The sequence below is a fragment of the Arvicola amphibius genome, chromosome 8, assembly GCF_903992535.2.
Source record: "Arvicola amphibius chromosome 8, mArvAmp1.2, whole genome shotgun sequence".
NCBI classification, from domain to species: Eukaryota; Metazoa; Chordata; class Mammalia; order Rodentia; family Cricetidae; genus Arvicola; species Arvicola amphibius.
This window is the reverse complement of record NC_052054.1, coordinates 71,213,700-71,240,597: the sequence shown is the minus strand read 5'-3', so window position 1 is coordinate 71,240,597 and position 26,898 is coordinate 71,213,700. Positions and strand designations below refer to the sequence as shown.

At 49.3% G+C, this 26,898-nt stretch overlaps 1 protein-coding gene across 2 annotated transcripts; it reads right to left on the bottom strand.

The window, feature by feature from the left end:
• Positions 1 to 2,134: 2,134 nt before the first annotated feature.
• On the bottom strand, positions 2,135 to 16,708 carry Slc1a5 (solute carrier family 1 member 5). Of its 2 annotated transcripts, XM_038339441.1 has the most exons (9): positions 15,945 to 16,708; positions 12,636 to 12,678; positions 11,900 to 11,945; positions 11,307 to 11,350; positions 9,613 to 9,773; positions 6,322 to 6,555; positions 4,187 to 4,381; positions 3,967 to 4,101; positions 2,135 to 2,855 (listed from the first exon to the last, which is right to left on the bottom strand). In XM_038339441.1, the coding sequence occupies exons 1-9, from the start codon at positions 16,505 to 16,507 to the stop codon at positions 2,621 to 2,623; spliced, it is 1,656 nt and encodes a 551-aa protein (XP_038195369.1). In that variant the 5' UTR covers positions 16,508 to 16,708; the 3' UTR covers positions 2,135 to 2,620. The 2 variants fall into 2 exon arrangements, with proteins under 2 accessions (XP_038195369.1, XP_038195368.1); XM_038339440.1 differs by lacking the exons at positions 12,636 to 12,678; positions 15,945 to 16,708 and adding an exon at positions 11,447 to 11,494 and having other exon boundaries at positions 11,307 to 11,354; positions 11,904 to 11,939.
• Between the last annotated feature and the right edge of the window lie 10,190 nt (positions 16,709 to 26,898).

The following is a 26,898-nucleotide window of genomic DNA, read 5'->3' as shown; positions in this document are numbered from 1 at the left end:
CGGTGGTGGTGCACACCTTTAAACCCAGCACTTGGGAGGCAGAGGCAGGAGGATCTCTGAGTTTGAGGCCAGCATGGTCTACAAAGTGAGTTCCAGGCAGGATTGAAAGCTACACAGAGAAACCCTGTCTTGAAAAACCACGAATGATCTAGGACTTTACATATGGCCCAGCATTTAAGTGCACTGGCTGCTCTTCCAGGTGATTGGGATTCAATTCTCAGCACCCACATGGTGGCTCACTACGGTCTGTAACTCCAGTTCTAGAGGACTTGATAAACTCTAAAACAAATGCCGGAGGAAAAAGTACAAAAAAATATGGTGCTGACTGCCGAACTCCATAAAAATCCAGAAAAAGGAGACGACGATATAAGACCGTAAATGCTGTCCTCTAAACCCCAAGAAAAATCAAAAAAAAAAAAAAAAGGACAGAGAAAAAAATGAGGCTGATTGGCGCTCCCCAAAAAACAAGAAAGTGATGACCGGACTTAAAAAACCCATGAAAAAAAATTGGTTGATGCCTCTTTCCCTGCTCCTGCCCAGGCTCCTAAGAAACAACATGTGATCTGCCCTGCTATAAAAGGTCTGAACAGCTAAAAACAGCCACCCATCCATTCCTTAGAGAAGGGACCTTGACATATCTACAAACACCACACACACACACACACACACACACACACACACGGTGCACAGACATGTATGCAGGCAAAACCCCCAAAGAGCCAATTATTGTATGGGAAATATTTGAATAGTGAGAGTAGCAGGAAGTCACAGTGGTGTATGTATGAACTTTCAAGAAATTGTACAAGATGCACATCCCCAGTGCTGGGGATGAAGCCAACAACCTTGTGCATATTAGAATAGCTCTACCACTGATCTATGACCCCAGCCCCTCAATGGGGGATTCTAGGCAGGGGCTCTACCACTGAGCCACACACTCAGGCCATGTACAAGATTTGTAAGTAGAACACAGAACAAAATGCACTGATTTTTATAAGCACACATACATTATTCACTTTACACAAGAGGCTGTAGTACTGCTGTCAGCAAGCCAGGATCAATGGTGATTTTAAACAACAAAATTTTAAGTATAGTGGTGCTTGCCTTTAATTCCATCATTCAGGAGAGAGGCAGGTGGATCTCTGAGCTCAAAGTCAGTCAAGCATACACAGTGAGACCTTGTCTCAAGAATATTTTTTAAAAAAATTACTGTAACTGTGTGATCAGAAGAGAACTTTGTGACACCCGTTCTCTCCCGCCTTCACTGGGATCCAGGGACCAAGTTCACATTGTCTGGGACTGAAGTAACAGATGGTTATGAACCATCCTGTGTAGCTACGCATGGAATCTAGGCCCTCTGGAAGAGCGGTAGCCAGTTCTTAACTGCTGAGCCATGTCTCCAGCCCCACTTACATGTTTAAACTGATCCCTTTATACATAGAGTAATATATGTAAAGAATGCCTTGTCTTCATGATTGCATGTGTACCACAAGAGCACTTGGTACCCATGGAGGTCAGAAGAGGACATCCGATCCCCTAGGGAGGTATGGATGGTTGAGCCTTTCCACCCCTTACAGTTGTGAGCTGCCATGTGGGTGCTGGAGATGGAACCAGTTCTCTGAAGAGCAGCCAGTTCCCTTAAGCCCCCTTTAATATGTGTTTTACATAGTATTTGTGTATACACATTGGGATGGTATGTGGCTTGCAGGAATGTGTTGTCCTTTAACCTGGTGGGTCCCGGGGACGGAATTCAGGTTCCTACACCCTCTAAACCATCTCACCGGCTACATGATCGCTGGAGTTCAATGAAGCCTAAACTTGTCTTTGGCATTGAAATGCTTAGTGTGTTAGCCTGCATATATGTCCCGTGAGGGATCCCATTCCCTGGAATTGGGGTGACAGAGATGTGAGTTGCTAGGATTCATAGTGTGTCACTATGTCTAGCTAAAAATTTGGGCTTTTTTTTTTTTTTTTTTTTTTTTGAGACAGTGTCATACATAGTCCAGGCTGGCCTTTAGCTCCTGATTCTTCTTCCTGTGTCCTTTCCCAGGTAAGAACCTAGAACCTGCTTCCCAAATGCTGACACCGAAGATGTGTGCGGCACACCTGGTACTAGTCAGATTCTTAGAACACCTCATCCCATACACTTGACACCATTTTATTGCTAAAAAATGTGCTCTGGAGTGACAATATTTATCTTTGGCTTTCCCTCAGGACTTGTGGGGGAGTGCTTGTTGTCATGGAGAGACTACTTGGTAAGGTCAGAGAACTCACACACACACACAGGCACACACACACACACCTAGGGCCACTACATCACAATACATTTGTCGTCAAAGGATCAAGAACTCTATGCGGTAGACAGGTAGGCCAGATGGGTGACATGGGTGGCAGAGAAGGAACCACGATGGGGGGGGCAGATCTGTTGACACATTCATATAAAGCACATATACCTCAGCAAGGAGGCTCCCAATACCCATTGCAGGAAGGAGGAGGGACCCCTAGAGCTCACGGACTGTGTAAACAGTCCCTCCGAGTCCACACCATCCCGTTTCTCTAGCCCTCATGATCCCAACTTCCAATGCGATGCCACCAAAGCATATGAAATATGAAGTCCTGAAATTCACATGACAGACTCCTTTTCACAGGTGGCGGCGTCCCCGGCGGGTCCCCGGTACGGTTTGAGAAGGGGGTTCCCCTCCTCTGTGGTGAGGGGCAGAGGATTCAGAGGCATGTCATTCTTCACCTGGATCAATTCAGGCTCAGAGCTCGGCGTCTTGGAACGATCCACATAACTTTGAAGCAGTCCTGCCCCAAACGCGTCACCTTCCACATTGAGGATGGTACAGGACCTGTCCCTAAAAGGGCGCAAGAGTGACAAAGTGAGAGGGAAGGAAGAGGAGGCAGGAGGCCAGGGCCCAGGCGGCCTGTTTCTTCCACTAGGAAAGCTGTTCTGTGAAACAGGGCCTCTCTACATAGCTGTCCCAAAACTCACTATGTAGACCAGGCTGGCTTCAAATGCAGAGATTCTTCTCCTCCCTCTCTGTGCCTCCTGAGTGCTGGAATTTAAAGGCAGGCACCACCACACCTGACATCCTTATTTTCTGAACACGACCAGTCGGGCAGATTAGGTGGCCAATGAGCTGTCTCTGTCAGGCCCAGGGTGTACATGAGTGTTAGGGATGCAAATTCAGGGCCTCAGACTTGTGCAGTGCGTACTTCACTCTCTTCCCATTGTACAGATGGGGAAACTGAGACACACCAGGATGAAGATCACAAGGTTATGACAGACTGAGCTTAAGCTGCATGTCCGCCTGTCCTAGGAGTCACGATTGCAAAGTACGATGGCTCATTGCCTTTCTGGGGTTCCTTATGAAACCCTAAAGGTTGGCCAAGCATGGTGGCTCACACATGTATTTCTAGTACCCTGAAGTCTGAAGCAGAAGGATGATGCATTTGAGGCTTGCCTGGACTACACAGCAAGTACTAGAGCAGCCAGGCCAGGGTCACATAATGAGATAAAACAACCCTCTCCCCCCAAAAAAAGGTTCAGCAGGTAAAAGTGCTTGTTGTAAGACTGGAGGCTTGAGACTGAGCTCCAGAATCTACACAAAAAGTGAACGGAGAAAACCAACCATATCATGAAACAAATCTCATCCCCTATCATATGCACACAATAATACATAAATTATTATCATTTTTTTTTTTTTGAGACAAGGTTTCTCTTTGCAGCCTCGGCCATCCTGAAACTCTTTAGAACAGGCTGGACTTGAACTCAGAGCTCCACCTGCCTCTGCCTCCCAAGTGCTGGGATTAAAGGTATACACCACCATGAGAACATAAGGATTAGGGTCCCCACATGCTCCCTCTAGACCTGCCTCATGTCTTTCTTCCGGTGCTCAGAAGTCCTTATCCCCTTTCCCAGGATACTCCTCAGCCCCGCCCCCAAACTCCCAAGGCCCCACTCACACGAGCCAGTCCACGGCCAAGATCAAGGAGATGTCCTTCACAGGGAGGCTGACAGCTTCTAGGATGATGGCGAGTGTGAGGACACCCCCTGCAGGGATGCCTGCGGCCCCCACACTAGATGCAGTAGCTGTGACCCTGGGGAGGGAAGAGAAGTGAGAGAGCTGCATCTGGGATGGGAAGGAGGGGGGTGGGGCTCCTGTCACAGCTCTGCTGCACTCACAAGATGGTGATGATCTTCACGAAGTCAAGGGACACGCCATTCAGCTGAGCAATGAACACCGCGGCCACACACTGGAACAGCGCCGCCCCATCCATGTTGACCGTGGCGCCGATGGGCAGGATGAACCGGCTGATGTGTTTGGCCACGCCATTCTTCTCCTCTACACACTTCATCATCAGAGGCAATGTGGCAGAGCTGATGGAGGGTATCAGGGTGAGCCTGGAGGAGCACTGCCGGACCACAAGGGCTAGGCCCATAGTCGAGCGGGGGCCACTCCCAAGCTGAGGCTGTCACCCACAACTTAGCCCCACCCATATCATCAGAGGACCCTGACCACCTGCCCAAACTCCCTTTCCTCCACCATCCGAAGGATCTTCTAGCTCTCCAATGCCCTTCTCTTCCCAAAGCTGGCACCCAGGGTCCTACGATACAGAGGGATCCTGAACAGTATTGGAGTATAGCATGCTATGCATGGGAGGACATACATCCTCTAGACCTGTCTTGTCTTTCTGCCTGTGTGCAGAAGGCTGCAAACACTCACAAAGCTGCATGTAGTGATACAGGTTTGTAACCTCAGCACCTGGGAGGCTGAGGACCAAGTTTCTTTGTGTGTCTGTGGGTTTTTTTGGGTTTTTTTTCTCCCTCTCTCTGAGACAGGGTCTCTCACTGTGCAGCTGCAGCTGGCCTGGAACTTGCTTTGTAGACCAGCCAGGCTGGCTTCAAATAGAGATGGACCTGCCACTGACTCCCGGGTGGTGGGATTAAAGCACCGCCACACCCAGCATGGATTCCAAGTTCGAAAGCAGCCTGGGCTAACATAGTGAGACCTTGTCTCATATAAATAAAGAGGGCTGGAATGTAGGTCAGTGGTTAAGCACGCGGCTAGATCCCCCCAGTTAGGGGTCATGGGTGTGGCGCTCTATGGAAGGCTTAACCTTGGCATGCTCAGCGTCGTGGTTTCAATTCAAAGCACCACAAAAAGAGAAAGGGGTGGTGACTAGGGTAAAGGTGTTTGCTGCTAAGCACGACACTCCTGAGTTCAAGGCCTAGCGTAGGAAAAAGGACCCATTCCTTCAAGTTGTCCTCAGATCGCCACAGATGTACAAATACACACAAGAATAAATGTTTTTGTTGTTTTGGTTTTTTGTTTCAAAAAAGGGGGGCTGCTAAGGAAATGGCTGTAGTTGTACAGACATAAAGATCAGAGTTCAATTCCCCATTTCCATGTATAACAACAACAACAACAAATCATACAGTACAACTGTCTGTGTAGCACCGCTACGGGAGGTAGGGATCCCAGCAACTTGAAGGCCAGCTAGCCTGAGCACACAGGGGAAAATCAAAGCGGATGTTCTCTGATTACACACACACACATATACGACACACACAAGACAGAAGAAAAAACAAGAAGAAAAAAGACTAAGGAGTTCTCTCATTTCTTTCAAGAGCAGTGGAATCCAGGACCCCAAATAGCTGATGAAGGGGTCCGGAGAGGTGGCACAGCAGTTAAGAACATTGGTTGCTGCCGGGCGGTGGTGGCGCACGCCTTTAATCCCAGCACTCGGGAGGCAGAGGCAGGCGGATCTCTGTGAGTTCGAGGCCAGCCTGGTCTACAAGAGCTAGGTCCAGGACAGGCTCTAAAAAAGCTGCAGAGAAACCCTGTCTCGAAAAACCAAAAAAGCCGGGCGGTGGTGGCGCACGCCTTTAATCCCAGCACTCGGGAGGCAGAGGCAGGCGGATCTCTGTGAGTTCGAGGCCAGCCTGGTCTACAAGAGCTAGTTCCAGGACAGGCTCTAAAAAAAGCTGCAGAGAAACCCTGTCTCGAAAAACAAAAACAAAAAAAAAAAAACAAAAACAAAAAAAAAAAAAAAAAAGAACATTGGTTGCTCTTCTAGAAGACTGGGGTTCATTTGCCAACATACACAAGGCAGCTCACGGCTGTAACTACAGTCCTAGGGGAATCAAACACCCTCTTCTTGCTTCTGCAGGCACCATACCCACTGCAGACATACACGCAGGTAAAATCCTGATACACATAAAACACATCAAATGATCCCAATCACAGTATTTCACAGGTCTTCAAACACTAATACCCACTCCCAGGTCCCTTGGTTACAACTGGTAACAAGCCTCACCTAGAAGAGGTCCCAAAAGCTGTGGCCAAAGGAGTCATGATACCCCACAGGAATCGGTAGGGGTTCTTGCGGGTGAAGATGAAGTAGATGAGGGGCAGAACCAGGAGCCCGTGGATGGCATGGCCCAGGAGGCAGCACAGGATGTATTTGCCGAGGCGGATGAAGAGTTGGCGGACGTCTTTCATCTCCACAATCTTGCTGGCCACCAGGAACAAGATGCCCACAGGGGCATACCTGATCATCACAGAGACAGGTTACGGCTGCTGACCACAGTCTGGAGTCGCCCCAAGACTGGCCTGGGGAGACCCAGCCACCTGTAGAGGTGCCTTTTCCTTTTGGAGGTAGCACGGCTGTGAGATAAAAGCCTGGGTGTTCCCACACCTGCCAGAACAGCGGCCTTGGATGTAGACTTGACAATGAATGAAGCACTTAGCTCTCTGAGTCATCTTTCTGGGTTTGCTTGTTAAAGCAGCTGCTGCTGCCAGAAACACATTCAAAGAACAAAAAAGAAAAAGGCCTGACTGGGTGACGCTAACTCTCAGGTCTATGTCATTTGCAACATGCCCCGAGCTTTTGATCATGGCTGACTGACAGCCCACTAGGGAGTTCCTATTACAAGCATGTCAGTCACAGCTAGTAGAGCTAACACTGACTACAAAGCTGTCATCCCACTTAGGTATTAATTAAGTTATAAGTTATAAGTAACAAGGCCAGGGGTTGGAGAAGATGGCTCAGCAGTTAAGAGCACTGGCTGCTTTTCCACAGGATTCAGGTTCAGTTTCCAGAACCCACATGGTGGCTCATAACGGTCTAGAATTCCAGTTCCAAGGGATCTGGTGTTCTCTTCTGACTGCCACAGGATCCAAATTCACATGTTGCACAGATATATATGCAGGCCAAACAAACACACACATAAAATTCTTAAAAAAAAAAAAGTTCAAGGACACAAAACCCTGTCTCAAAAATTAAAGAGGGCTGACAGGTGTGACTCAGTGGTAGAGCCCCTGCCTAGAATCCCCCAGTGAGGGGCTGGGGGTGTGGCTCAGTGGTAGAGCCCCTGCCTAGAATCCCCCAGTGAGGGGCTGGGGGTGTGGCTCAGTGGTAGAGCCCCTGCCTAGAATCCCCCAGTGAGGGGCTGGGGGTGTGGCTCAGTGGTAGCTCAAAATCCTGTTTTCAGTCTTCACCACAAAATAAAACAAACACCAAGCAGACAAGGTAATACTACTAACTTACAGAATTGCTACAGGATGAAGTGAGACACTTGTTAGGAGGTATTTGTACACAGTCCTACTTCTGGTTCAACAACCATCCCCGTCTCCTACAGCAAAGACCCACAAGGTACACTTGCTGCTGGCTAGGCTTCCCAATACCCTCCTGCCTAGCTGCCAAGGCTGACTGTCTTCTCGGTCCTTTTTCCATTACACAAAGAAAGACACCAGTCCCCAGTCACCTGTGCAACTATGGAGGGCCAGTTGGCCAAGTCCTAGACACTCAGACTTGCCCAGAAATTTTATAAGCGCAAATGCTTAAATAAATATTTGCCATTGTTTACTCTGAGCATGGGACAGACCAGCCACTATCCTAAGAACAGTACACGTATTGACTCTCTGGTGACCTCTGAAGCAGCTGTCACAGGCCCCACTGTCTACAGATAAAAAAACCCGAGGCACAGGGAAGTTCTAACAAGATGGAGCACACAGCTGGAACAGGAAGCAGCCAAGTAGGAAACCAAGCTATCTTAGAAGCTGTCCTCACTCACTACTCGCTACTCCAGCACAGCGATCTTACTGATCAATACATACTAGAAGTGTGGATGTGGCTCAGCAGTAGAGCCCAGAACCCCCTCCCCAGCGAAGGGCTGGGGGTGCAGCTCAGTCAAGTGCTGGAATTAAAAGTGTGCACCACTTCTGCCTAGCTTGTTTTGTTTTTTAAGATATTGTCTCACTGGTTTGCTTGTCTGTGCTGGTACTGGCTATGTAGAACAGGCTAGCCTTGAACCCACAAAGATCCATCTGCTTGCCTCTGCCTTCTGAGTACTGAGATTAAAGGCATGTACCACCATGCCTGGCTACATTTTTTTTTTTTATTTTATGTGTATGAGTGTTTTGCCTGAAGGTATTCCATTCATCATGCACATACCTGGTACCCTAAAATGCCATTAGAGGGGGGTCTGATCCCCTGGAGGTGGAGCTACAAATTGGTGTGAGCCACCAAGTGGGTGCTGGAAATCAAACCTGGGTCCTCTGGAAGAGCACTGTGTGTTCTTAATCCCTGAGCCATCTCTCCGGCCACTGGAAAGTTACTTTTCTGAAAGATTCACTTTTATATATAAGGAGGTTGTTTCACTTGTATGTATGTCTGAGCACCACATGGGTATAGTGCCCATGCAGGCCAGAGGGGGACAAAGGATCCCCTGGAATTAGAGTCAGAGATGTTCACAAGCCACCCTGTGGATTCTGGGTGCCCGAACCCCATCTTCTGGAAGAGCTGCCAGCCCTTCACCACTGAGCACTCTCCCCAGTCCCAGAAAAACGTCTGTTTTATGGGTTTAGTTTTGTTTTAGTTTTTGGAGACAGGGTTTCTCTGTGTAACAGTCCTGGCTATTCTGGAACTTGCTTTGTAGACCAGGCTGGCCTCAAACTCAGAGATCCACCTGTCTCTGCCTCCAGAGTGTGTCTAGGTGGTTTTTCTGTTTGTTCGGGTTTTTTTGTTGTTGTTGTTGGGTTTTTTTTTTTTTCAGTAGCCATCTAGTCTTTTCTCTCAATTTCTGATCTTTAGATCCAGGCCAGGTGGGCGGAGTCAATGTGAGACCAGATGGACAAGGCGGGAAACCAGAGGCATCTGCGTATGGTTTTTGCTTTCATTTCCTGAAGTCATTTAATGAAAACCAAACTCCCATCAGTGGCTGCTCACTAGTTAGGAGCCCGGCACAGGGGATGGGATGCAGGTGCTCTTGGCAACTGTGAGACAAGCTGAGCAAGCATGGCCCCCAATCAATCTCTTTTCCTGTGTTCCTATGATTCACCTATACTCTATGGCAACAGGGTAAGGCAGGCACTCCTTCAGAGACTTAATTCAAAAGAGTCATGTTATTACATGGGAGGCTGTGGTATATGAGTTTGGCTGTCTTCTATCACCTTCTAGTAAGATCAAGAAAACAAATGTATCAATCCTAGCAGTCATGAAATACAGGATGGTCACCATTTTATAGATGGGGAAAATGAGGCACACTGGGAGGCTCCCCTATATCATACAACAGACATATGTCCACCCCTTGTACCCACCACGTACCACATAATCCAGGAGACCAGGACCATGGTGGCATCATTGAAGGAGTTGAAGAAACGAATGAGCAGTTCACCATCAGGCCCCAGCTTCCTCAGGGCCACACCAAAGACAATAGCGAACACCACCAGGCCCAAGATGTTCATGCTCTCTACCTCACATCCCAGCTGTGGGAAAGGAACAGAGAGCCTTAACCATCTACACAGCCAAGGCCCAGGACACCCGATGGGGTCACCCAGAGGGGCGGGGCTGGAACTAACCAGCTCCAGTTATTTTTTATCAGCTTCACACAAGCTAGACTCATCTGGGAACCCCAGCTGAGAGGAAGCCTCTATCAGACTGGCCTGTAGGCCAATCTGTACAGCATTTTCTTGATTAATAATTGATGTGGGCGGGACCAGCTCAATGGTAGATGCCGCCACACCTGGGCATGTGATTCTGGATTCCATAAGCAAGCAGGCCGAGCAAGCCATGGGGAGCAAATCAGTAAGCAGCATTTCTCCTTGGTCCCTGCCTCCAGGTTCCTGCCCTGATTCCCCTCATGATGGACTGTACAGAGCTAAGGGAAAACAAACCCTTTCCGTCCCACGTTGCTTTTGATCACGATGTTTCTCACAATAGAAAGCAAATTAAAAGGGTACTCAAGCGAGACTGGAACTAAGAGGAGGTGCCAGCCAGGAGTAGATGGGGCTGGGATGGAATTTGGATCCCGGTATTCAGATCATAAGGCGGGTGTCCTGCAAACACCCTTAACTCCAGTCCCAAGGGATCAACTCCTTTTGTGGACCTCTGTGCTTGAAAACAACACACACCAATCAGTCTTTAAAATAAAGTGGGGATATTGCTATAGTTCAGTGCACCAGGCCTGACTCCAGGAAGAAGCTACATGGTGGAAGGAAGAACCAACTCCCACAAGTTGTCCTCTGACCTCCACATGAGCACCCTGGCATGTGCCCCCTCACACATACACACACGCACAACTTTTAAAAGCAATAAAAGGTTCTGGAAAGGACCTAGAAATGAGTGTAAACTGAGCACTCAGAGAACAAGAAGAAATCTACCCATTCTGGCCAACAGGAAATGAACTAGGCAGACGAAGTTTCAAGATGAGGCTGAGGAGGTGGAGAAAGTAAACATTCTAGAGGGAAGGGGGACATGAGCACTGGGGATTCTGGGCAATGGAGAGGGTTAGATTGGCACTGTGGACAGGTGGAAGGGAGGATGGGATCAGGTAGGGGAAGAGTGAAGAGCTGGGGGTGGGGCTCTGCTGGGGGACTGCCTAGCAATTGGGAACAATTGATCTTTAGAACCTCGGTAGATATAGGACTACGGAATTTCATAGGGTCTCTTATAATCCAAGCTGGCCTCTGAATTCTATATGCATAAAGAGATAACCCTGAACTTTTGATCCTCCTGCCCCTACATCCCTAATGTGGAATCACAGGCACCATCACTCCTGGTTCACAAGGCGCTAGAGACCAAACCCGGGATTGGTCACATTCACACTAAACAAACGCTCCAGCCACTGAGCTATAGCCCCAGCTACAAGGAAAGCAGACTTTAAATCAAATTTCACACTATATTTTTTTTTGGGGGGGGTGGGTGGGGGCGACTCAAAGCAGCAAATTGTGGGAGGCAGAATAGAAAGCCACAATACAATGGGCCTGTGGTGTGGCCTCCTCAGCCCTTGTCCCACTCACCTGGACCATGGTTGCGTTGATCTTTGTTTTTGTACAGGGCACAGCTTGCTGTAGAGAGGGATGGAAAGATTAGTGCCATGTAAGGGTCAGCATGGCTTCCCGCTCCCATGATGGAGACAGCAATGCCTTTCCCTCCTCACCTGGACCATGGCTTCGTAGATCTTGCTTTGTATACAGGAGGCATCTTGCTGTAGACAAGGTTGGAAGAATTAGTGCCAGGTCAAGTGTCAGCATGGCTCCCAAGTACCATACTGGGGACAGCAATGCCCAAAAGCTGCTCCACCAGCCCCTCTTTTGGGATAGTCTCTAGTAGCTCATACTGGCCTAGAACTCCCTATGCAGCCAAGGATGACTCAGGTGTGTGCCACCATGGCTTATGCAGGGCTGGCGAATGAAACCCGGGGCTTCACTCACACATACGAGGTAGGCACTCTACCAACGGAACCACACCCCCAGTCTCAAGGAATGCCAAGTTTAAACCTAAATTCACACTAAACTTTTAGAAGATTCACATGACAGAGGGGAAGGAGGGCGGCAAAACTGAAAAGCTACCCTGGACCAGTGGAGGCTCTACAGGACCCTGACCCTTCAGCTCACCTGGATTGCAGACGTGTTAGTGGTTACGTACGAGGTAGCATACTGCAGATGGGGCGGGGGGAAAAAAAATCACTGTCAATTGTCACCAAAGCTGCCACACACCATCCTGGGAACAAAGCCACAAACTGGGCACAGGCATCCCTCGTTCCTCCCTTTCTCTTTTCAAAGACAGGGTCTCTTGTGACCCAGGCTGATCCCTAACTCCCTAAGTAGCCAAGGATAACCCTGAGCTCCTGACTCCTCTCCACCCACTTCCCAAGTACTGGGATTATAGGTAAGGGCTGTCCTGCCCAGTTTCACTTATTAAGACACTGTCTCCTTGTGTAGTCTGAACTCTCTATCCTCTCCTTTACCTCAGCCTCTCAGAGCTAGTATTACAGCCTCCACCAAGCCTCTCCCACATTCTCACTTCTTTCTTTTTAAAATTTAATTGTGTGTGTGTGTGTGTGTGTGTACCCAACATGTGCATGTTCCCCACTGCCCCCCACCGAACTCAGTGTTTGGAGGGCAGAGGACAACTGTGTGTTCCAGGAATCAAACTCAGGTTCTCAAGGGCCCACAGCAAGTACTTCCTATCTGCTATCTGTTCTACCTGCTGTCTAGCCAACAAACGCCCCCATTTCATTGGGTGAGTCTCCGTGGCAACCCAAAGCCCCCTTTGGCAAGTAGCTACATGTGTTTTCCTTTTCTCCCCCCCATCCCCAGTCCCTTAGTACACCCCAGAGGACTCACTGAGCGGAATGCAGCAGACACCAGATTGGAGGGGAAAATATTCCTGTAGAAACAGACGATGTTGTTAGGTACTGGGAGGGTGGGGAGGGGCAGGCAGGAGAGGGACAGGTATCTCTTGGCCTTGGTTGTTTAAGGAAGTGTCCATGTAGCCCTGGCTGGCCTCAAACTTAATATGCACCTGAAGGTGACCTTAAACTTCTGATTCTCCTGTATCTACCTCCAAAGTACTAAGATTACAAAAAACATTCTTTCCTAACACACAACCCCACCCTGTGTACAATTTTTTTTCTAGATAATATCTTACCGTGTAACCCTGGCCAGCCTTGAACTCACAGAGATCCACCTCCCTCTGCCACTGCACTGGGAGTGCAGTGTGCGCCACCATGCCAGGCCATAAACATTTATTTACTGGGGGGAGGCGCACGTGTGCCCCCACTGCTCTTGTGTGCGCAGGCATCAGTTTTCTCCATCTGTTGTGTGGGTCTCAGAGATCAAACCCAGGTCATCAGGCTTGGCAACAAAAGTACCCTAAGCCCCTGAGTCACACACTCCCCGCACCCTTTTTTATTTTATTTTTTTTGCCATAATAGAGATGGAAACCAAGGGCCTTTGAATACCCTACCACTGAACTACATTCTCAGCCCTCTTTTTATTTTTTGAGACAGAGTCTTGCTAAGTTACCTAGGCTGGCCTTAAATTGTGTAAGCCCAGACTGACTCAGACCTGTGATAGTTCAGCCTAGAGCAATTGGAGGGATAACAGTCCAGCACCACCAACCACCAGGCCAGCACACCTTTCCAGGATGTGGGAGTCTCAACTGGCCTCTTCTGGTCCCAGGAAGCTGGTGTTTCAGAACCAAGGGATTGTGGCTTAGAAATAAAATAAAAAAAAAAACAAAAAAAAAAAAAACAACCACCTGGGCTTTTGAGAGAGAGAGAGGCAGGCAAAGGCAGGGTCACACCAGGCCTCAGCTCCACCCCCTAAAATCATTTAACCAGATGGGAGTCTTGCATCAGCTACTTCCTGGAGGGCTGAGGACAGGGCAATCCCTAAGGGGCAGGCTGGTGGGTCGTGGCAGTGAGAGGTTAAGATCTGGTGACAAGGGATGGTTGTTCCGGTCATGAACATGCATCTGTCCTTGCATGGCCACTTGTGTGTGGCGGGTGTTTGCCATATGCCAGGTGGCATAGCTACTGTTTTACACCACCAACTCCTTTTGAACTGAAGGGGACGGCAAGTGTGTGGTGCAGGTTTGGGTACTGCTGCTGAGAGAAGGCTACACAGGGTGACCCCTTCTCAAAACCCATAAATACACACACATACACACACCCCAAAAACAAAAACAAACAAACAAAAAGAAAAAAAAAACAAGGGAAATATCGAGGCACAGAAAGGCAAGAAACTTGCCCAAGGAAGTGATAGGTGGGATTCTTATTTGTCCTTTTCTTGGTGGGGATGGGGATGGTGAGAGAGAATCTATCATAGCCCAGAGCAGCCTATAACTCCTGGTCCTCTTGCCTCCACCCCACCAGTGTTAGGTCTTAGAGGCGTGGGTCACCACGTCTGGCTTGACCTGCCCTTTAGAACATGGGCTTAAAGCTTTTACGTGGCTAGTGACATCATGGAAAGTGGCTCCAAACTGGGCTGTAAGTGGTGGTGCACACCTTTTATTCCCAGCACTCCAGAGACAGAGGCAGGCAGATGTCTGAGGCCACCTGGTCTACAGAGTGAGTTCCAGGACAGCCAGGGCCACACAAAAGAGAAACAAAGTGGCACGTGGCAGCTCACCACCACCTGTAACTACAGTCCCAGGGAATCCAGTAACCACGCACATGCTGTGCACAGCACACACGCCACACATAAAATAATAATAAAAATGTGGAGTGCCTAGTCCCCTGTATGTGTGCTTCTGTGTGCCCGTGTTTACCTGTATGCCAGCTGGTCGTGAGGTGTTCTTGGCTAAGACTGAGGATGGCCAGTCAGCCAAGCGTCCAGTTGTTTTGAGCTTGGGAGGGAGGAAAAGGCTCCGTTCATAACAAACAGCCTGAAGGTGGGTGTGCCTGCTCGCCACCCGGGCAGGGCCCAGGAACCAGCTAATCTCCACCAGCCAGGAGGCACACGCAGCATGGACAAGCAGAGCCCAGTCCTCCATCTCAGACCCTACTCCCTACTCTGACCCAGAAACAGAGGATGCTCTGTTTTCTGACTCACTTTCCCCGCCCCCCCCCCCACTTCGCTTTTCCTTCCAGGAAGTCCTCAATCTGAAGACACTGAATCAGAGGGCCTCATGAGGAGGCCACGTGGTCCCGGAATCTAGAGTCCTCCAAAGTGGGGAGGACCCTGCTGGGATAAGAATCACTCCCCCACGTTGGGGGAGGCACTGAAGGGGAGCGTGCAGGAGGAAGTGAGATGGTAAAGGCAGAAAGGCCACAGCGAAGGCTGGCTGGCTGCCAGGAGTTAGAGAGTGAGCAGGCTGTGTCTGGGTGACGTGCGAGGACACTTATCTGGGAATCAGGAAGCCCCTCACACCCCCATTGGACGTCCTGACAGAAGAATACAAAGATCTCATACCTTGGGTCCAAATCTTTTTCCAGGAGCCCCATCTCTATGCCCTTCACCACCCAAAAACTCCCTTTCAATAAATAGTCTGCACAGCTGTTCTTTTGTGGAGCGGCATACCTTCATTCTTTAGGAGGGGGGCTTGGCTCTGGCTCTTTCCCTTAGACCTTGTATCTCTCTAGACACCATCCCTCACCATGCAAGGCAAAGAAGGAGGCTGAGACAGGACTGCTCATAGAGCAGCCTGAGCTATGTAGCAGACTTTGTTTTCAGTAAGCAAAATGATGCCCTGTTATCCCAGTCACTTGGGAGGTGGAGGCAGAAAGATTAGAAGTTCAAGGCCATGCTTGGATGTATGAGACCCTGTAACCTGTCTCCAAAAACATAACAAAACTAGGAAGGGTTACTCTTTTTTCTTCCTCTAAAAGTCCTCCAAGTCTAGACCTGCCCCCAAATCTGGAGAACTTCCGTAAAAATTCACCCTTCCAAGGTCCTGTTAACATTACCTTGGGTTTTCCTAGATCCTAGAAGGTGTGTCCCACTCTGGGGGCATCTAAAGTCCCACCGTTAGTGGTGGCACACACATGTAATCCCTGCACTCGGAGAGGGCAGAACAGGAAGACTGCAGTGAGTTCAGGGTCATCCTGAGCAACATAGACTCAGAAAAGAGTCCTTCCTCCCTCGTACCACCGTTGTCACTTACCGGGCCCTTCCCACCCCTTCCCACCCCAATCCCCTGCGGGAACACACCTCACGAGATCCAGGAAGGAATCCAGCACCTCCTTGGTGGGTCCATTGTGGACACTGGTGTCTCCGACTGAGCCGTTGATAGCGGTAAAGGAGGCGCCCGGCTTCAGCACCAAAGCCAAGGCCACGCCGAGCCCAGACGCGAGCAGTGTGGTAACCAGGAAAAAGAGCAGCGCCCAGGCGCCCACACGGCCGAGCGCGCTAGGGTCCAGGCTGGCAGCACCTCCGATCAGGCTGCACACCACGAGCGGCAGGATGATCATCTTCAGCAGACGCAGCAGCAGTTCTCCCGGGAAGGCGAAGGCGGTCAAGCGCGCCGGGCCCAGCCCTTCAGCACCACCGGCCGCCAAGACCCCCAGCCCTATCACCACGCCGGCCACCACCGCCGCCACCGTGAGCAACACCAGCAGGTTGGCGCGAAGGCAGCGGCGCACCTGGTCCCAGGAACCGCAGCAACCACCTGCTTTCGCGGCTTGGTCCTCTCTGGAGCCCAGCGCCGCACCGTTCGCGGTGGGATCCACCGCCATTACCCCTTTGGGGTCGGCCTTGGGGGGATCCACTGCCATGCCGAGCCGCAACTGGGGGTTCCTTACGCGCCTAGAGACTAGGTGCAGTGTTTTCGTGTCGGACAGTCGAGGCTGGAACTTTGCAGGGGTCCTTGCAGTTGTGTGTCCACAGGCTCTCGGAGGCTGGCGTGTCCTAAGCTCTCTGGGCTGTGCGCCGAGACCCCTTTACTTTTCCTGGTGATGTCGGATCTCCGAAAACTGGGAGCTGAGTGTCTGGGTTGGGTTTTTTTTTGTTTTTTGTTTGTTTTTTTTTTTTTTTGGTGTGGTGGTGGGGAGGAGAGGCAATTCTTCAGACCACGACGTGGGGATCTTCGATCTGGGAAAGGCTTGAAGCTGCCCAGGTGGCCGAGGTCTTCAAGAAACTCAATCCAGGTGGTGGAGGATCCGGATGCCTGACTCCGGTAGACCGGGATCCGGGATCCTAGGGCTAGGGCGCCTGGTTCTCGGTCCCTGCGTACCGGAGTCCTAGGAGGAGTAGACTGAGGGTCACGGGTCCTGGAGAGGAAATCAAATTCTCAAATGCAAATAGGCAGCGGCCCGAGGATGTGGAAAGTGGCGCCAAAAAGCGAAGAAAACACCTCCCAGGCCGCGCCGCGTGGCTCTGAGGCTGCTGGACGGAAGCGATTAGGATTAAAGACGGAGGGCGGGGCTTGAGAAGGCGGAGGCCAGTCCGCGAGCGCTGATTGGTTACGGAGCGTTCGGCGCCAGGTGGTGAGCAAGGGACTGGACCAAGATCAAAGAGGGGCTGGTCACCCAACTAAGGCTGAATAACAATGCATAGAAAGGGTGGGGCAGGAGAGGGGGCGTGGCCAGAGAGGATGCAAAGTCGTTCAGAAGGGGCGGGTCGTTGGGAAGTTATACCAACCCACACCCACTCACATGCACCTCACCCTTGCTAAAGAACTCTTATCTGTGGACTGTAGTGGATAAACCACAGCCGAACCTCTTGAAATGGCAAGTACCTAGACATTGAAAGGCTAGTTTTCTTTTCTGCTGTTTTTGGTTTTGTTTTATTTTTCAGACTGGGTTTCGCCTTGCCCAGGCTGACCTTGAAGTGTTCTTGCCTCAACCTCCCAAATCCCTCCTGGGATTACAGGCCTGGACCGTTATGCTCCTCTCTATTTAAAAAGTACTTTAGGGCTGGGCATGGTGTCGCACTCCTTTAATTCCTGCAATGGGGAAGCAGAGGAGGCCAATCTCTGTGAGTTCAAGGCCAGCCTTGTCTACAGAGCGAGTTCCAGGATAGCAAGGTCTGTTTTACAGAGAAACCTTGTCTCGAAAAACAAAAACAAAAAAGGATTTCTGGAGGATAAACCAGGTGGTGGCGTACTCCTTTAGTTCCAGCACTCAGAAGGCAGAGGCAGGCAGATCTCTGAGTTTGAGTCCAGCCTAGTCTACACGATGAGTTTCAGAACAGCAAGGGCTACACAGAAAAACCCAGTCTCGAAAAACAAACGAAAGAAAGAAGGAAGGGCCAAGAGGTGATGGTGCATGCCGTTAATCCCAGCCCTCGGGAGGCAGAGGCAGGAGGATCTTTGTGAGTCCGAGGCCAGCCTGGTCTACAAGAGCTAGTACTAGGATAGTCTCCAAAGCCACGGTGAAACCCTGTCTGGGGAGGGGGGGGAGAGGAAGAAAGAGAAACAAAAACAAACAAACAAAAAACAAGAAAAAGGGAAGGAAAAAAATCCATAGAGCCATTCTGAGAGATGACTCAGTCATTAAGAGCACTGCTGCTCTTGCAGAAGACCTGAATTGCATTCCCAGCATCTCCATCCTCTTCTGGCTACTGCAGGCACTGCATGAATGTGGCATGCATACATATATGCAAACATACATATAAAATAAAAATAATAATTATTTTTTTATATATCCTGGGGAATCTGGGCTGGAGCAGTTTTCTTTCCTAGCACTCAAAAGACAGAGGCAGGAGGTTGATGTGGGGAGGACCAGTAACCCAAGGGCAACCTCAGATAGCAAGTTTGAGAACACCCTGAGCCACAGGAGACCTGTGTGTGTGTGTCTGTGTGTAATTCATTTGTGTGCCAACAGGTCCTTCTGCCCTGAAGTGGGTGCGGGGAGGCCAGAGCACCATCAGGTGTCATCCTAGATGGCTCTCCCTTTATTTTTTTGAGACAAGGTTTTTGGTTTTTTTGTTTGTTTGTTTGTTTTTGTTTTTTTGTTTTGTCTTGTTTTGTTCGAGACAGGGTTTCTCTGTAGCTTTGGAGCCTGTCCTGAAACTAGCTCTTATAGACCAGGCTGGCCTCGAACTCACAAAGATCCTCCTGCCTCTGCCTCCTGGCTGAGACAGGGTCTTTCACGGAATCTGAGCTCATCAATTTTGGCTAGGCTGAGGTCCTCCTTGAAAAGTTTCTGCACCTGACAAGCCTCTCTGCTGACACAGCAATCCAAATAAGACCAAATCAAACCGAATTAGAAAAAGCCCAGGTTTGGGCTGGAGAGATGGCTCAGAATGTTCTTCCAGAGGTTCTGAGTTCAATAACCAGCAACCATATGGTGGCTCACAACCATCTATAATGAGATCTGGTGCCCTCTTCTGGAATCCAGGCAGAACACTATATACATAATTTTAAAAAGAAGAAAAGAAAAGCAAGAAACCCACTTTAATGGATAAAACTCTTCGGAATGATTTTCCTGTTCTCCAGAGAGGAGACAGAAAAGGGTGGGAGTGGTCTTGAGCATCTCTGGGGGAGGGGTCATCACTTGGCAGGCTTTCTGAGCTATAGCAGGCTTTGGAGAGAGATGGGGGAGGGGGGCTTGGGGTGGAACTTTCACCAGAACGCTCCTGTCTGGTTTGCTAGCTCTAGGGTTACAGGTGTCCACTGCCGTGCCAGGCTTTTATAGGACTACTAGGGATTCGAACTCCCGTCGTGAACTCCAGTCATCATGCTTTAGTAGAAAACCATCTCCCTAGCCAGGAGAAACGGTCTTTTGCGTTCTGCTTCCTCAGACAGTCACAGATTGGGTGCTCTCCGTAGGAGCGTGCCAGATGCAACACATACACACCCAGGCACACACATGCATTCATGCACACACACGCATGCATGCATGCATGCACAAACACACAAATAAATGTAACAATTAAAAAATATATTGGTCTCAGGCCAATTCATCCCAAAATGCATTGTAGTCTAGACACTGTCACCCTTCCAAGGGTAAGAACAATAGACTCAGAGAGAAGGAGAGTAAAGAAGCCTCCTGAACCCAGAATCTTGGGGATTTGGGGACGTGTAGGGTGAACCTCAGCTAGGAAAATGAGGTTGAAGGATAGTGATTAGGATTGGCTGGGAGTGTTCTGCCCTACTGCCTGCCCCCTGTAAAAGAAGAAACACACAAACTGGTTCCAGCCAGCTCTGTTCCCTTTGGCCCAACCTCCTACCCGGATTCCTTCAGATTTCATCAGTGGGAGAAAAGCCTGGGGCTTCCCAAGGGGCAGAAGGGGCAGTGAGAGTTTGGGCTGAGCTGTGGGGAGCCAAGAAGCCCTGCCTGGGCTCTGTTGACCACCTGGGAAATGCCCTGAAGGGTGGGCTCTCCTAGAAAGTCTGCTGTCTGCCTGTTGGAGGAGCAGAGGACAGACACTTCAGGGCTCGGTCTGTTCTACCAGCCTTCTGGGCAGGACCTCACTCACAGCTCTTGTTCAGGCCTGCAATCCTAACTATGCGAGGATTCCAAGTTCATGACCAGCCTGGGCCACAGACAGTGACATCAAGAGTAAAGATGGGTTTGAGGGGCAGGAGGGGAAGACTAGCCTGAGAGATAGAGACAGGGCAGGGAGGGCTTGCTGGAGAGGAGGCATCCATATCAATTTTTGAAGGATGGTGCCATCCAATTGGAATCTCAGCACTCAGGAGGCTGAGGCAGGAGGATTGCTGCAAATATGAAGAAGTTACTTACCCAGAGCTATTAGTAGTGAATGCCAGGCCATTCTGGGCCACACTGTGATACCCTGTCTCAAACAAAAAAAGTATATGGAGGATGTATAAATTTTATGAAAATACTACACCATCTTTTCATTATTAAAAAGTTCTTAGCTGGATAATGGTGGTACATGCCTTTAATCCCAGCACTAGGGAGGCAGAGGCAGGAGGATCTCTGTGAGTTCGAGGACAGCCTGGTCTACAAGAGCTAGTTCCAGGACAGGCTCCAAAGCTACAGAGAAACCCTGTTTTATCTTTATTTACTGTGTGCAAGTGCATGCCTGTCAATGTGCTGGAGTCAGAGGACAACTGGCACTATTAGTTTCTCTTGTTCTATCTACCATGTGGTCCTGGGGATTGCACTCAAGTCTTCAGGCTTAGCAGCACAGCCTTCTCTGCCACCCTGTTTCTGTACGCCTTCCCAGCAGCCACCGCAGGTGGTCCTGCTGTGCATTCGTTTCAATTACCCTAATTCCATAGCTTAAACCCAAGTCCAGGGCTATAGCCCTTCAGTTGCCAGAGGCACAGGAGCTGGGAGCTAATTACATAAACTTCCCATTTCCTGCTGGCCCCGCAAACCTGCTCTGTCACTAGAAGGTGATTTCAGCAAGGTCAATAGCCCCTGCTGGGAGACAGTTAACCCCTATAGCACAGGGTTCCTGAAGAACGCCTAGAATGCTTTGCGTACAGACAGCACTTTTGAATTCTGCAACAGACAGAAGCCAAGGACTGAAAAATAAGGCTGAAACGTGAAATCAAAAGGGACCTGTTTTTACCAATATTGAATTTTTTTTTAGGAATTTAGCTGCACATACTCTAAAAAAGACAAGGAAGAGGGGAGGAAAAGAAAGGAAGGAAGGAAGGAAGGAAGGAAGGAAGGAAGGAAGGAAGGAAGGAAGAAGCCAGGGAGGGAGAGGCAGGACAAATCTATTAGAATCTGGACGGGTAACATCAGTATTTTATTTAATGTATTATTTTATGAGGATGGTTGTTTCACCAGCCTGTGTGTCTATGTCCCACATGCATGTATGACATCCTTAGAGGCCAGAGGAGGGCGTCAGATGCCCTGGAACTGTAGGCACAGACAGTTGTGAGGTGCCAGCACTTGGGAGGTGGAAGCAGGAGGCTCAGGAGTTCAAGGTCATCCTTGGGGGAGGGTGAAGGAGGCAGCAGGTGTAGCCATAGTTCCTGCAGAGTCCTGCATCTGGTTTGATTCCAGAGTGTTACTTAGCAAAGAACACTCAAAGAAGGACAAAGAAGGGACATGACAGGTAGGAGCCTTGGTTTGCTTGAGTTGAAGGCCTGGAGCTTCCTGTCCCTGGCCTCTGAGCCTGGAAATTGGAGAAGGTCCCACCCCGCCTTTCCTACCTTCCTACTTACTTATTTACAAGCTGGCTTGTCCAGCGCCCTGCGGGCCTCTCCCAGCTGTAGCCTGTCAGGCCCGGTTTGCAGCTCAGCACTTGTCACTCCTCTCTAGGCCTGGAGGCCCAGCTGGCTGGGGTGTCAGGTGTTATCCCTCCCACCCTACCCACGCCTACACATTCAGCATAGGCTGGGAGTGGAGCCTTTCCTGGGGCCTGTGCCCTTGCCACCACTCCAGACCCAGGATTGGATCCCATAAGTGTCTCTGGGCTCAGATGACCTGGATAGATGGACATATGATGCTTCTGAGAGACAAGACACGATAATGGTAGAGAAGTGAGGGTCAGGCACAGGCCCTCAGACTCGCTGGGGACCTCGATGGAGAGGGAGTCACCTGACCCTCAGGTCCTTATCTGTGTGGCTCAGGAGGACAGCAATAACTATCCCAGGTAGTAGAAGGACAAAACAAAACCACTGCTAGCTGGGGGTGGTGGTATACCCCAGTAATCCCAGCACTCAGGAGGCTGAGGCGGGAGGATTGCTGGGAGTGTCAGAGCAGCGCAGGCTATACTGAGATGCTTTTGTCTTCAAAAGAAAACAACAGAACTGGGGGCTGGAGAGATGGCTCAGTGGCTAAGAGCACGGGCTGCTCTTCTAGAGTTCCATGGTTTGATTCCCAGCCCCCACGTGACGGTTCACAACTGCCTGTCAACTCCAGTTCTATGGGATCTAAAACTCTCTTCTGACCTTCGGGGGCACCAGGCATGGAAGTGGTACATGGATGTCTGTACATCCATGCGGGCAAAGACCCATACCTATAACATCAAATGAAAATTAAAATAAAATTAAAGACAGAACAACTACATAAAACCTAGGAAGCTGGAGAGTTGGCTTGGAACTCGTACTGCTCCTACAAAGTGTAGTGATAGGAGCTGCAGGCTGCTTCCCTGTCGCCCACCTCCCGGCTGCCTGGCTAGCTTATGCCCCGAAATAACAACACACAAATTGTATTCTTTTAAACACTGCTTGGCCCATTAGCTCTAGCCTCTTACTGGCTAACTCTCAAATCTTGATTAACCCATATTTAGTAATCTGTATAGCACCACAAGGTGGTGGCTTACCAGGAAGATTCTAGCCTGCCTCCATTTCAGAGAGGAGAGTCATGGTGACTGCCTGAGGCATCTGCCTCACTGCCTTCTTCCCAGCATTCTGTTCTGTTTACTCCACCCACCTATGTTCTGACCTATCAGGCCAAGTAGTTTCTTTATTAATTAACCAATGAAACAACAGATAAATATAAGACACTCCTACATCAGCAAAGGTCGTGAGTTCAGTTTCCAGCACTCAAGTCAGGCAGTTCACAACCACCAGGGGAATCCTATACTCCTGTGTGTATATAATTCCCTCCCCCCACACACATGTAAACACACCAACAATTACAAATCTCCCAGCCTTCAGGCCTGATTACACGGTTCAGGTGGTAAAGGGACTTACTGAGTTCGATCCTGAGGACCTACATGGCAAAAAGAGAGAACCAACTCCAGCAATTGCTATCTGATCTAACATCTTATACTTGGGCGTGCGTGTGCTGACAGACAGACAGACATAAACTAAATAAACAAGAGTTAGAGACCAGCCTAGCACCCTGTCTGAGCGCTCACTCCCGTGGCAGTGCTGATATAGCTATGGATATGCCTTTGGATAAAGACATACTCTGTCACTGGAAGAGGAAAAGAGAAAACATAGGAAGAAACAGCTAGCACAAAGTCCAAATGCTTACTTCATGGATGTAAAATGGCCAGGTTGCTACAGGGGTGCCAGGGTTTTCAGCCATGCTCAGAGAGTGGCTTTTTGAGTAGGGTGTGCCAGCCCAGAGGAAGAAACACCAGGCTCACAGGAGGCTGTGTACGCAGCTCACAAATACCTGTAACTCCAGCTCCAGAGAATCTCATGCCTCTGACCTCTATGAGAACCTGCACTCTGTGTATATAACCCCCACATATACATAATTAAAAATGGAAATCTTTAAAACAAACCATTGTAAAGCAACACTAATGATCGATACAACCTCCCGAATTTGCATTTTCTCACAGAAAGTCTGTCTTTAAGTTCAGCTACTCTAGCAACATGATATTGACTTTATCATACACATGCACACGCACACACACACAAAAATGGTCTATTTTGGTGTCAATTTTTCAATAAGGTTTTAACTGTGGGCAAAACATTTTGAAGAGGGGCTGGAGAGATGGCTCAGAGGTTAAGAGCATTGCCTGCTCTTCCAAAGGTCCTGAGTTCAATTCCCAGCAACCACATGGTGGCTCACAACATCTGTAATGGGGTCTGGTGCCCTCTTCTGGCCTGCAGGCATACACACAGAGAGAATATTGTATACATAATAAATAAATATTTAAAAAAAACATTTTGAAGAACACAGATACCACATGGATGGACGTGGGTTATTAAATGAAGAAATTAAAAAAACAAAGCAAAACAACAACAACAAAAAACCCCAAAAAACCCAGCCTGATCTCCATAGTGAGTTCCAGGACAGCCAGGGCTGTTTCACAGAGAAACTCTGTCTCAAAAAAAAAAAAAAAAAGAAGAAGCCGGGCGGTGGTGGCGCACGCCTTTAATCCCAGCACTCGGGAGGCAGAGGCAGGCGGATCTCTGAGTTCGAGGCCAGCCTGGTCTACAAGAGCTAGTTCCAGGACAGGCTCTAAAAAAGCTGCAGAGAAACCCTGTCTTGAAAAACCAAAAAAAAAAAAAAAAAAAGAAAGAAAAAGAAAAAGAGAGAGAGAGAGAGAGAGAGAGAGGTCGCAAATCTCATATAGTCCAGGCTGGTCTTGAACTTGCTTTGCAGGCAAAGACTGAACCCCAGGGCTTTGTGTGTGTTAGGCATGCACTCTCTCCCAATTGAGCTGCATCCCTAACCGATTTGTTTGTTTTAGTTTTATATTTATTTATTTGGTGAGAAGGGGTATGTCACAGTGTCCATGAGGTCAGAAGAAAACTTGGAGAAGCTGGTTCTCTGTCTCCATTATATGAATCCTGGGGATTAAGACACACACATACTTACATGTGCACGAATACAAATAAGTAGCAACTTTTTTTTAAAAAAGTTCAATACTTTCTCAGTGAGGTGGCTGTTGGCAAAGGAAAACAGGCATCTGAATTTGTTTCGGCCTCTGTCACAGGTATGGCCCCGCCCACTCAACGCTGTTCAGAGAACAAAGTTGGAAAGCTACCCAGAAGGGGCTGAAATCACTGCTTAACTTTCCCTTTAGAAAACAGGTTATGGTGGCATGTGCCTGTGATCCTGGCACTCAGGAGGTGGTGTCCATCGTCAAATTGGGCTATGTAATGAGTCTGAAACCAGCCTGACTCAAAAACTCCTAAACCAACCAACCAATCAAACAAACAAGAACAATGTTCCTTTCCAAAGCAAGTTCAGAAACAAGTCAGGCCATGTGGCGGGTGGGAGGGGACACGGATGGACTTGACACAACACTACACGGACAGATGACACATGACGCGATGGGACATGGTACTCTGAGAGGATTCAGTCCCTTGTAGTGTCAGGTGTTGGGTGGAACAGGGCTCTGTTCTGGGGATTCTGAGGGAACACAGGTACCTGTCCTGAGGGAACTCAAAGACTATGACCTTGTTAGCAGTGGACTCAGAGAGCAGACACCAGACCCATTCAAAGCACCTCTGGGGGTTTTCCCTGAGGGTCAAGCCTGAAGAACCAGAACATTTTCTATCTGGGAGACACTTGCCTCAGACTGCTGCAGCACCCCAGGGAAAGATGTCACTGCCACTGTCTCCTTCTCCCTGCCTCCTCCTCTCCCTCCCTCCCTCCCCTCTTCCCCCCTTCTTGTGCATATGTGTGAAAGTGTGGTGTGTGTGCCGTGATTGAGGATGGATTTGCCTGTATGTACATAAGAGGAGTCTGGAGTAGGGCATTTGGTGTCCTCTTTTTTTTTTAAATGATTTATTTATTTTATGTGCATTAGTGTTTTGCCTGCATGTATGTCTGTGTGAGGATGTCAGATCTTGGAGTTATAGAGAATTTTTAGCTGCCATGTGGGTGCTGGGAATTGAATCTGGGTTCTCTGGAAGAGCAGTCAGTGCTCTTAACTGTTGAGCTATCTCTCCACCCCTCTGTGTCCTCTCTTACTCCAAAGTCTATTTGAGGCAGTGTCTCTGTAGTGATCTGTCCTGTCCCTTTAAGAGACAAGCCATGCTCACTCCTTCTCTCTCTCCCCCCCATCTGCAGAGGCAAGCTGATCTGCAGCTTCCAACCTAAGTTCCTTCTTTTCCATCTCTCTCTTGAAGAGTCAGCTTCTGTATGTCTCTCCTCTCTGTTCTCTCTCTCTCTCTCTGCTCTTCACCTTTCTCCCCTTCCCTTCTGTAACCCACTAAATAAATATCCAACTTCACTCTGCATGGTGTGCCTATCCATCTTAATCTCTCACCTGCCACGCAGCTTCCTGCCTGGGACCCAGCTGCCTTTGTGGCCTGCCGTGGTCTTGGGACCCGCTGCCGGCTGCCTATCACCACTCAGGGACCTGCAGCATGATCTCATGGCCCACTGCCCACTGCCCACTGCTGCCACTTGGGGACCTGCAGTATTTTACTTAGATCATTACATTATTGCCGTGGGACTCGGTAGGCTCTCCCGCCCCTCTCTCAAGGTTGTGAGTATTTTTTCCACAACAACCACATGTTCCATCTGCCTGAGCGCTGACCTCTACACACACCAGAAGCTTCGGTGGTGAGTTTTCCCCTTCTAGCCCCCAACCACAGCCTTCACAGCTACAGCTGAGCCCTTCGCTGCTTTCCATAGCTAAAAAATGTGACCAGACAAACCAGGGTCAGTCCTCCTGTGCTAGCACCGCGCACATGGTATGGTGCATTCAACTGGGGACCCAGGGTCCTTGGATTTTTCTTTCTCCTTTTTTCTTTTTCTTTTCTTTTGGACCGCTCATCAGTGGTCCTCACCGTGAGAGGCTACTCGGAGCGGCCTCAAGCCTCTCTGGCTTCCGAGTCACCCTGACACCCGCCTGTAGATAGAGGATGCTCTTCTACAGG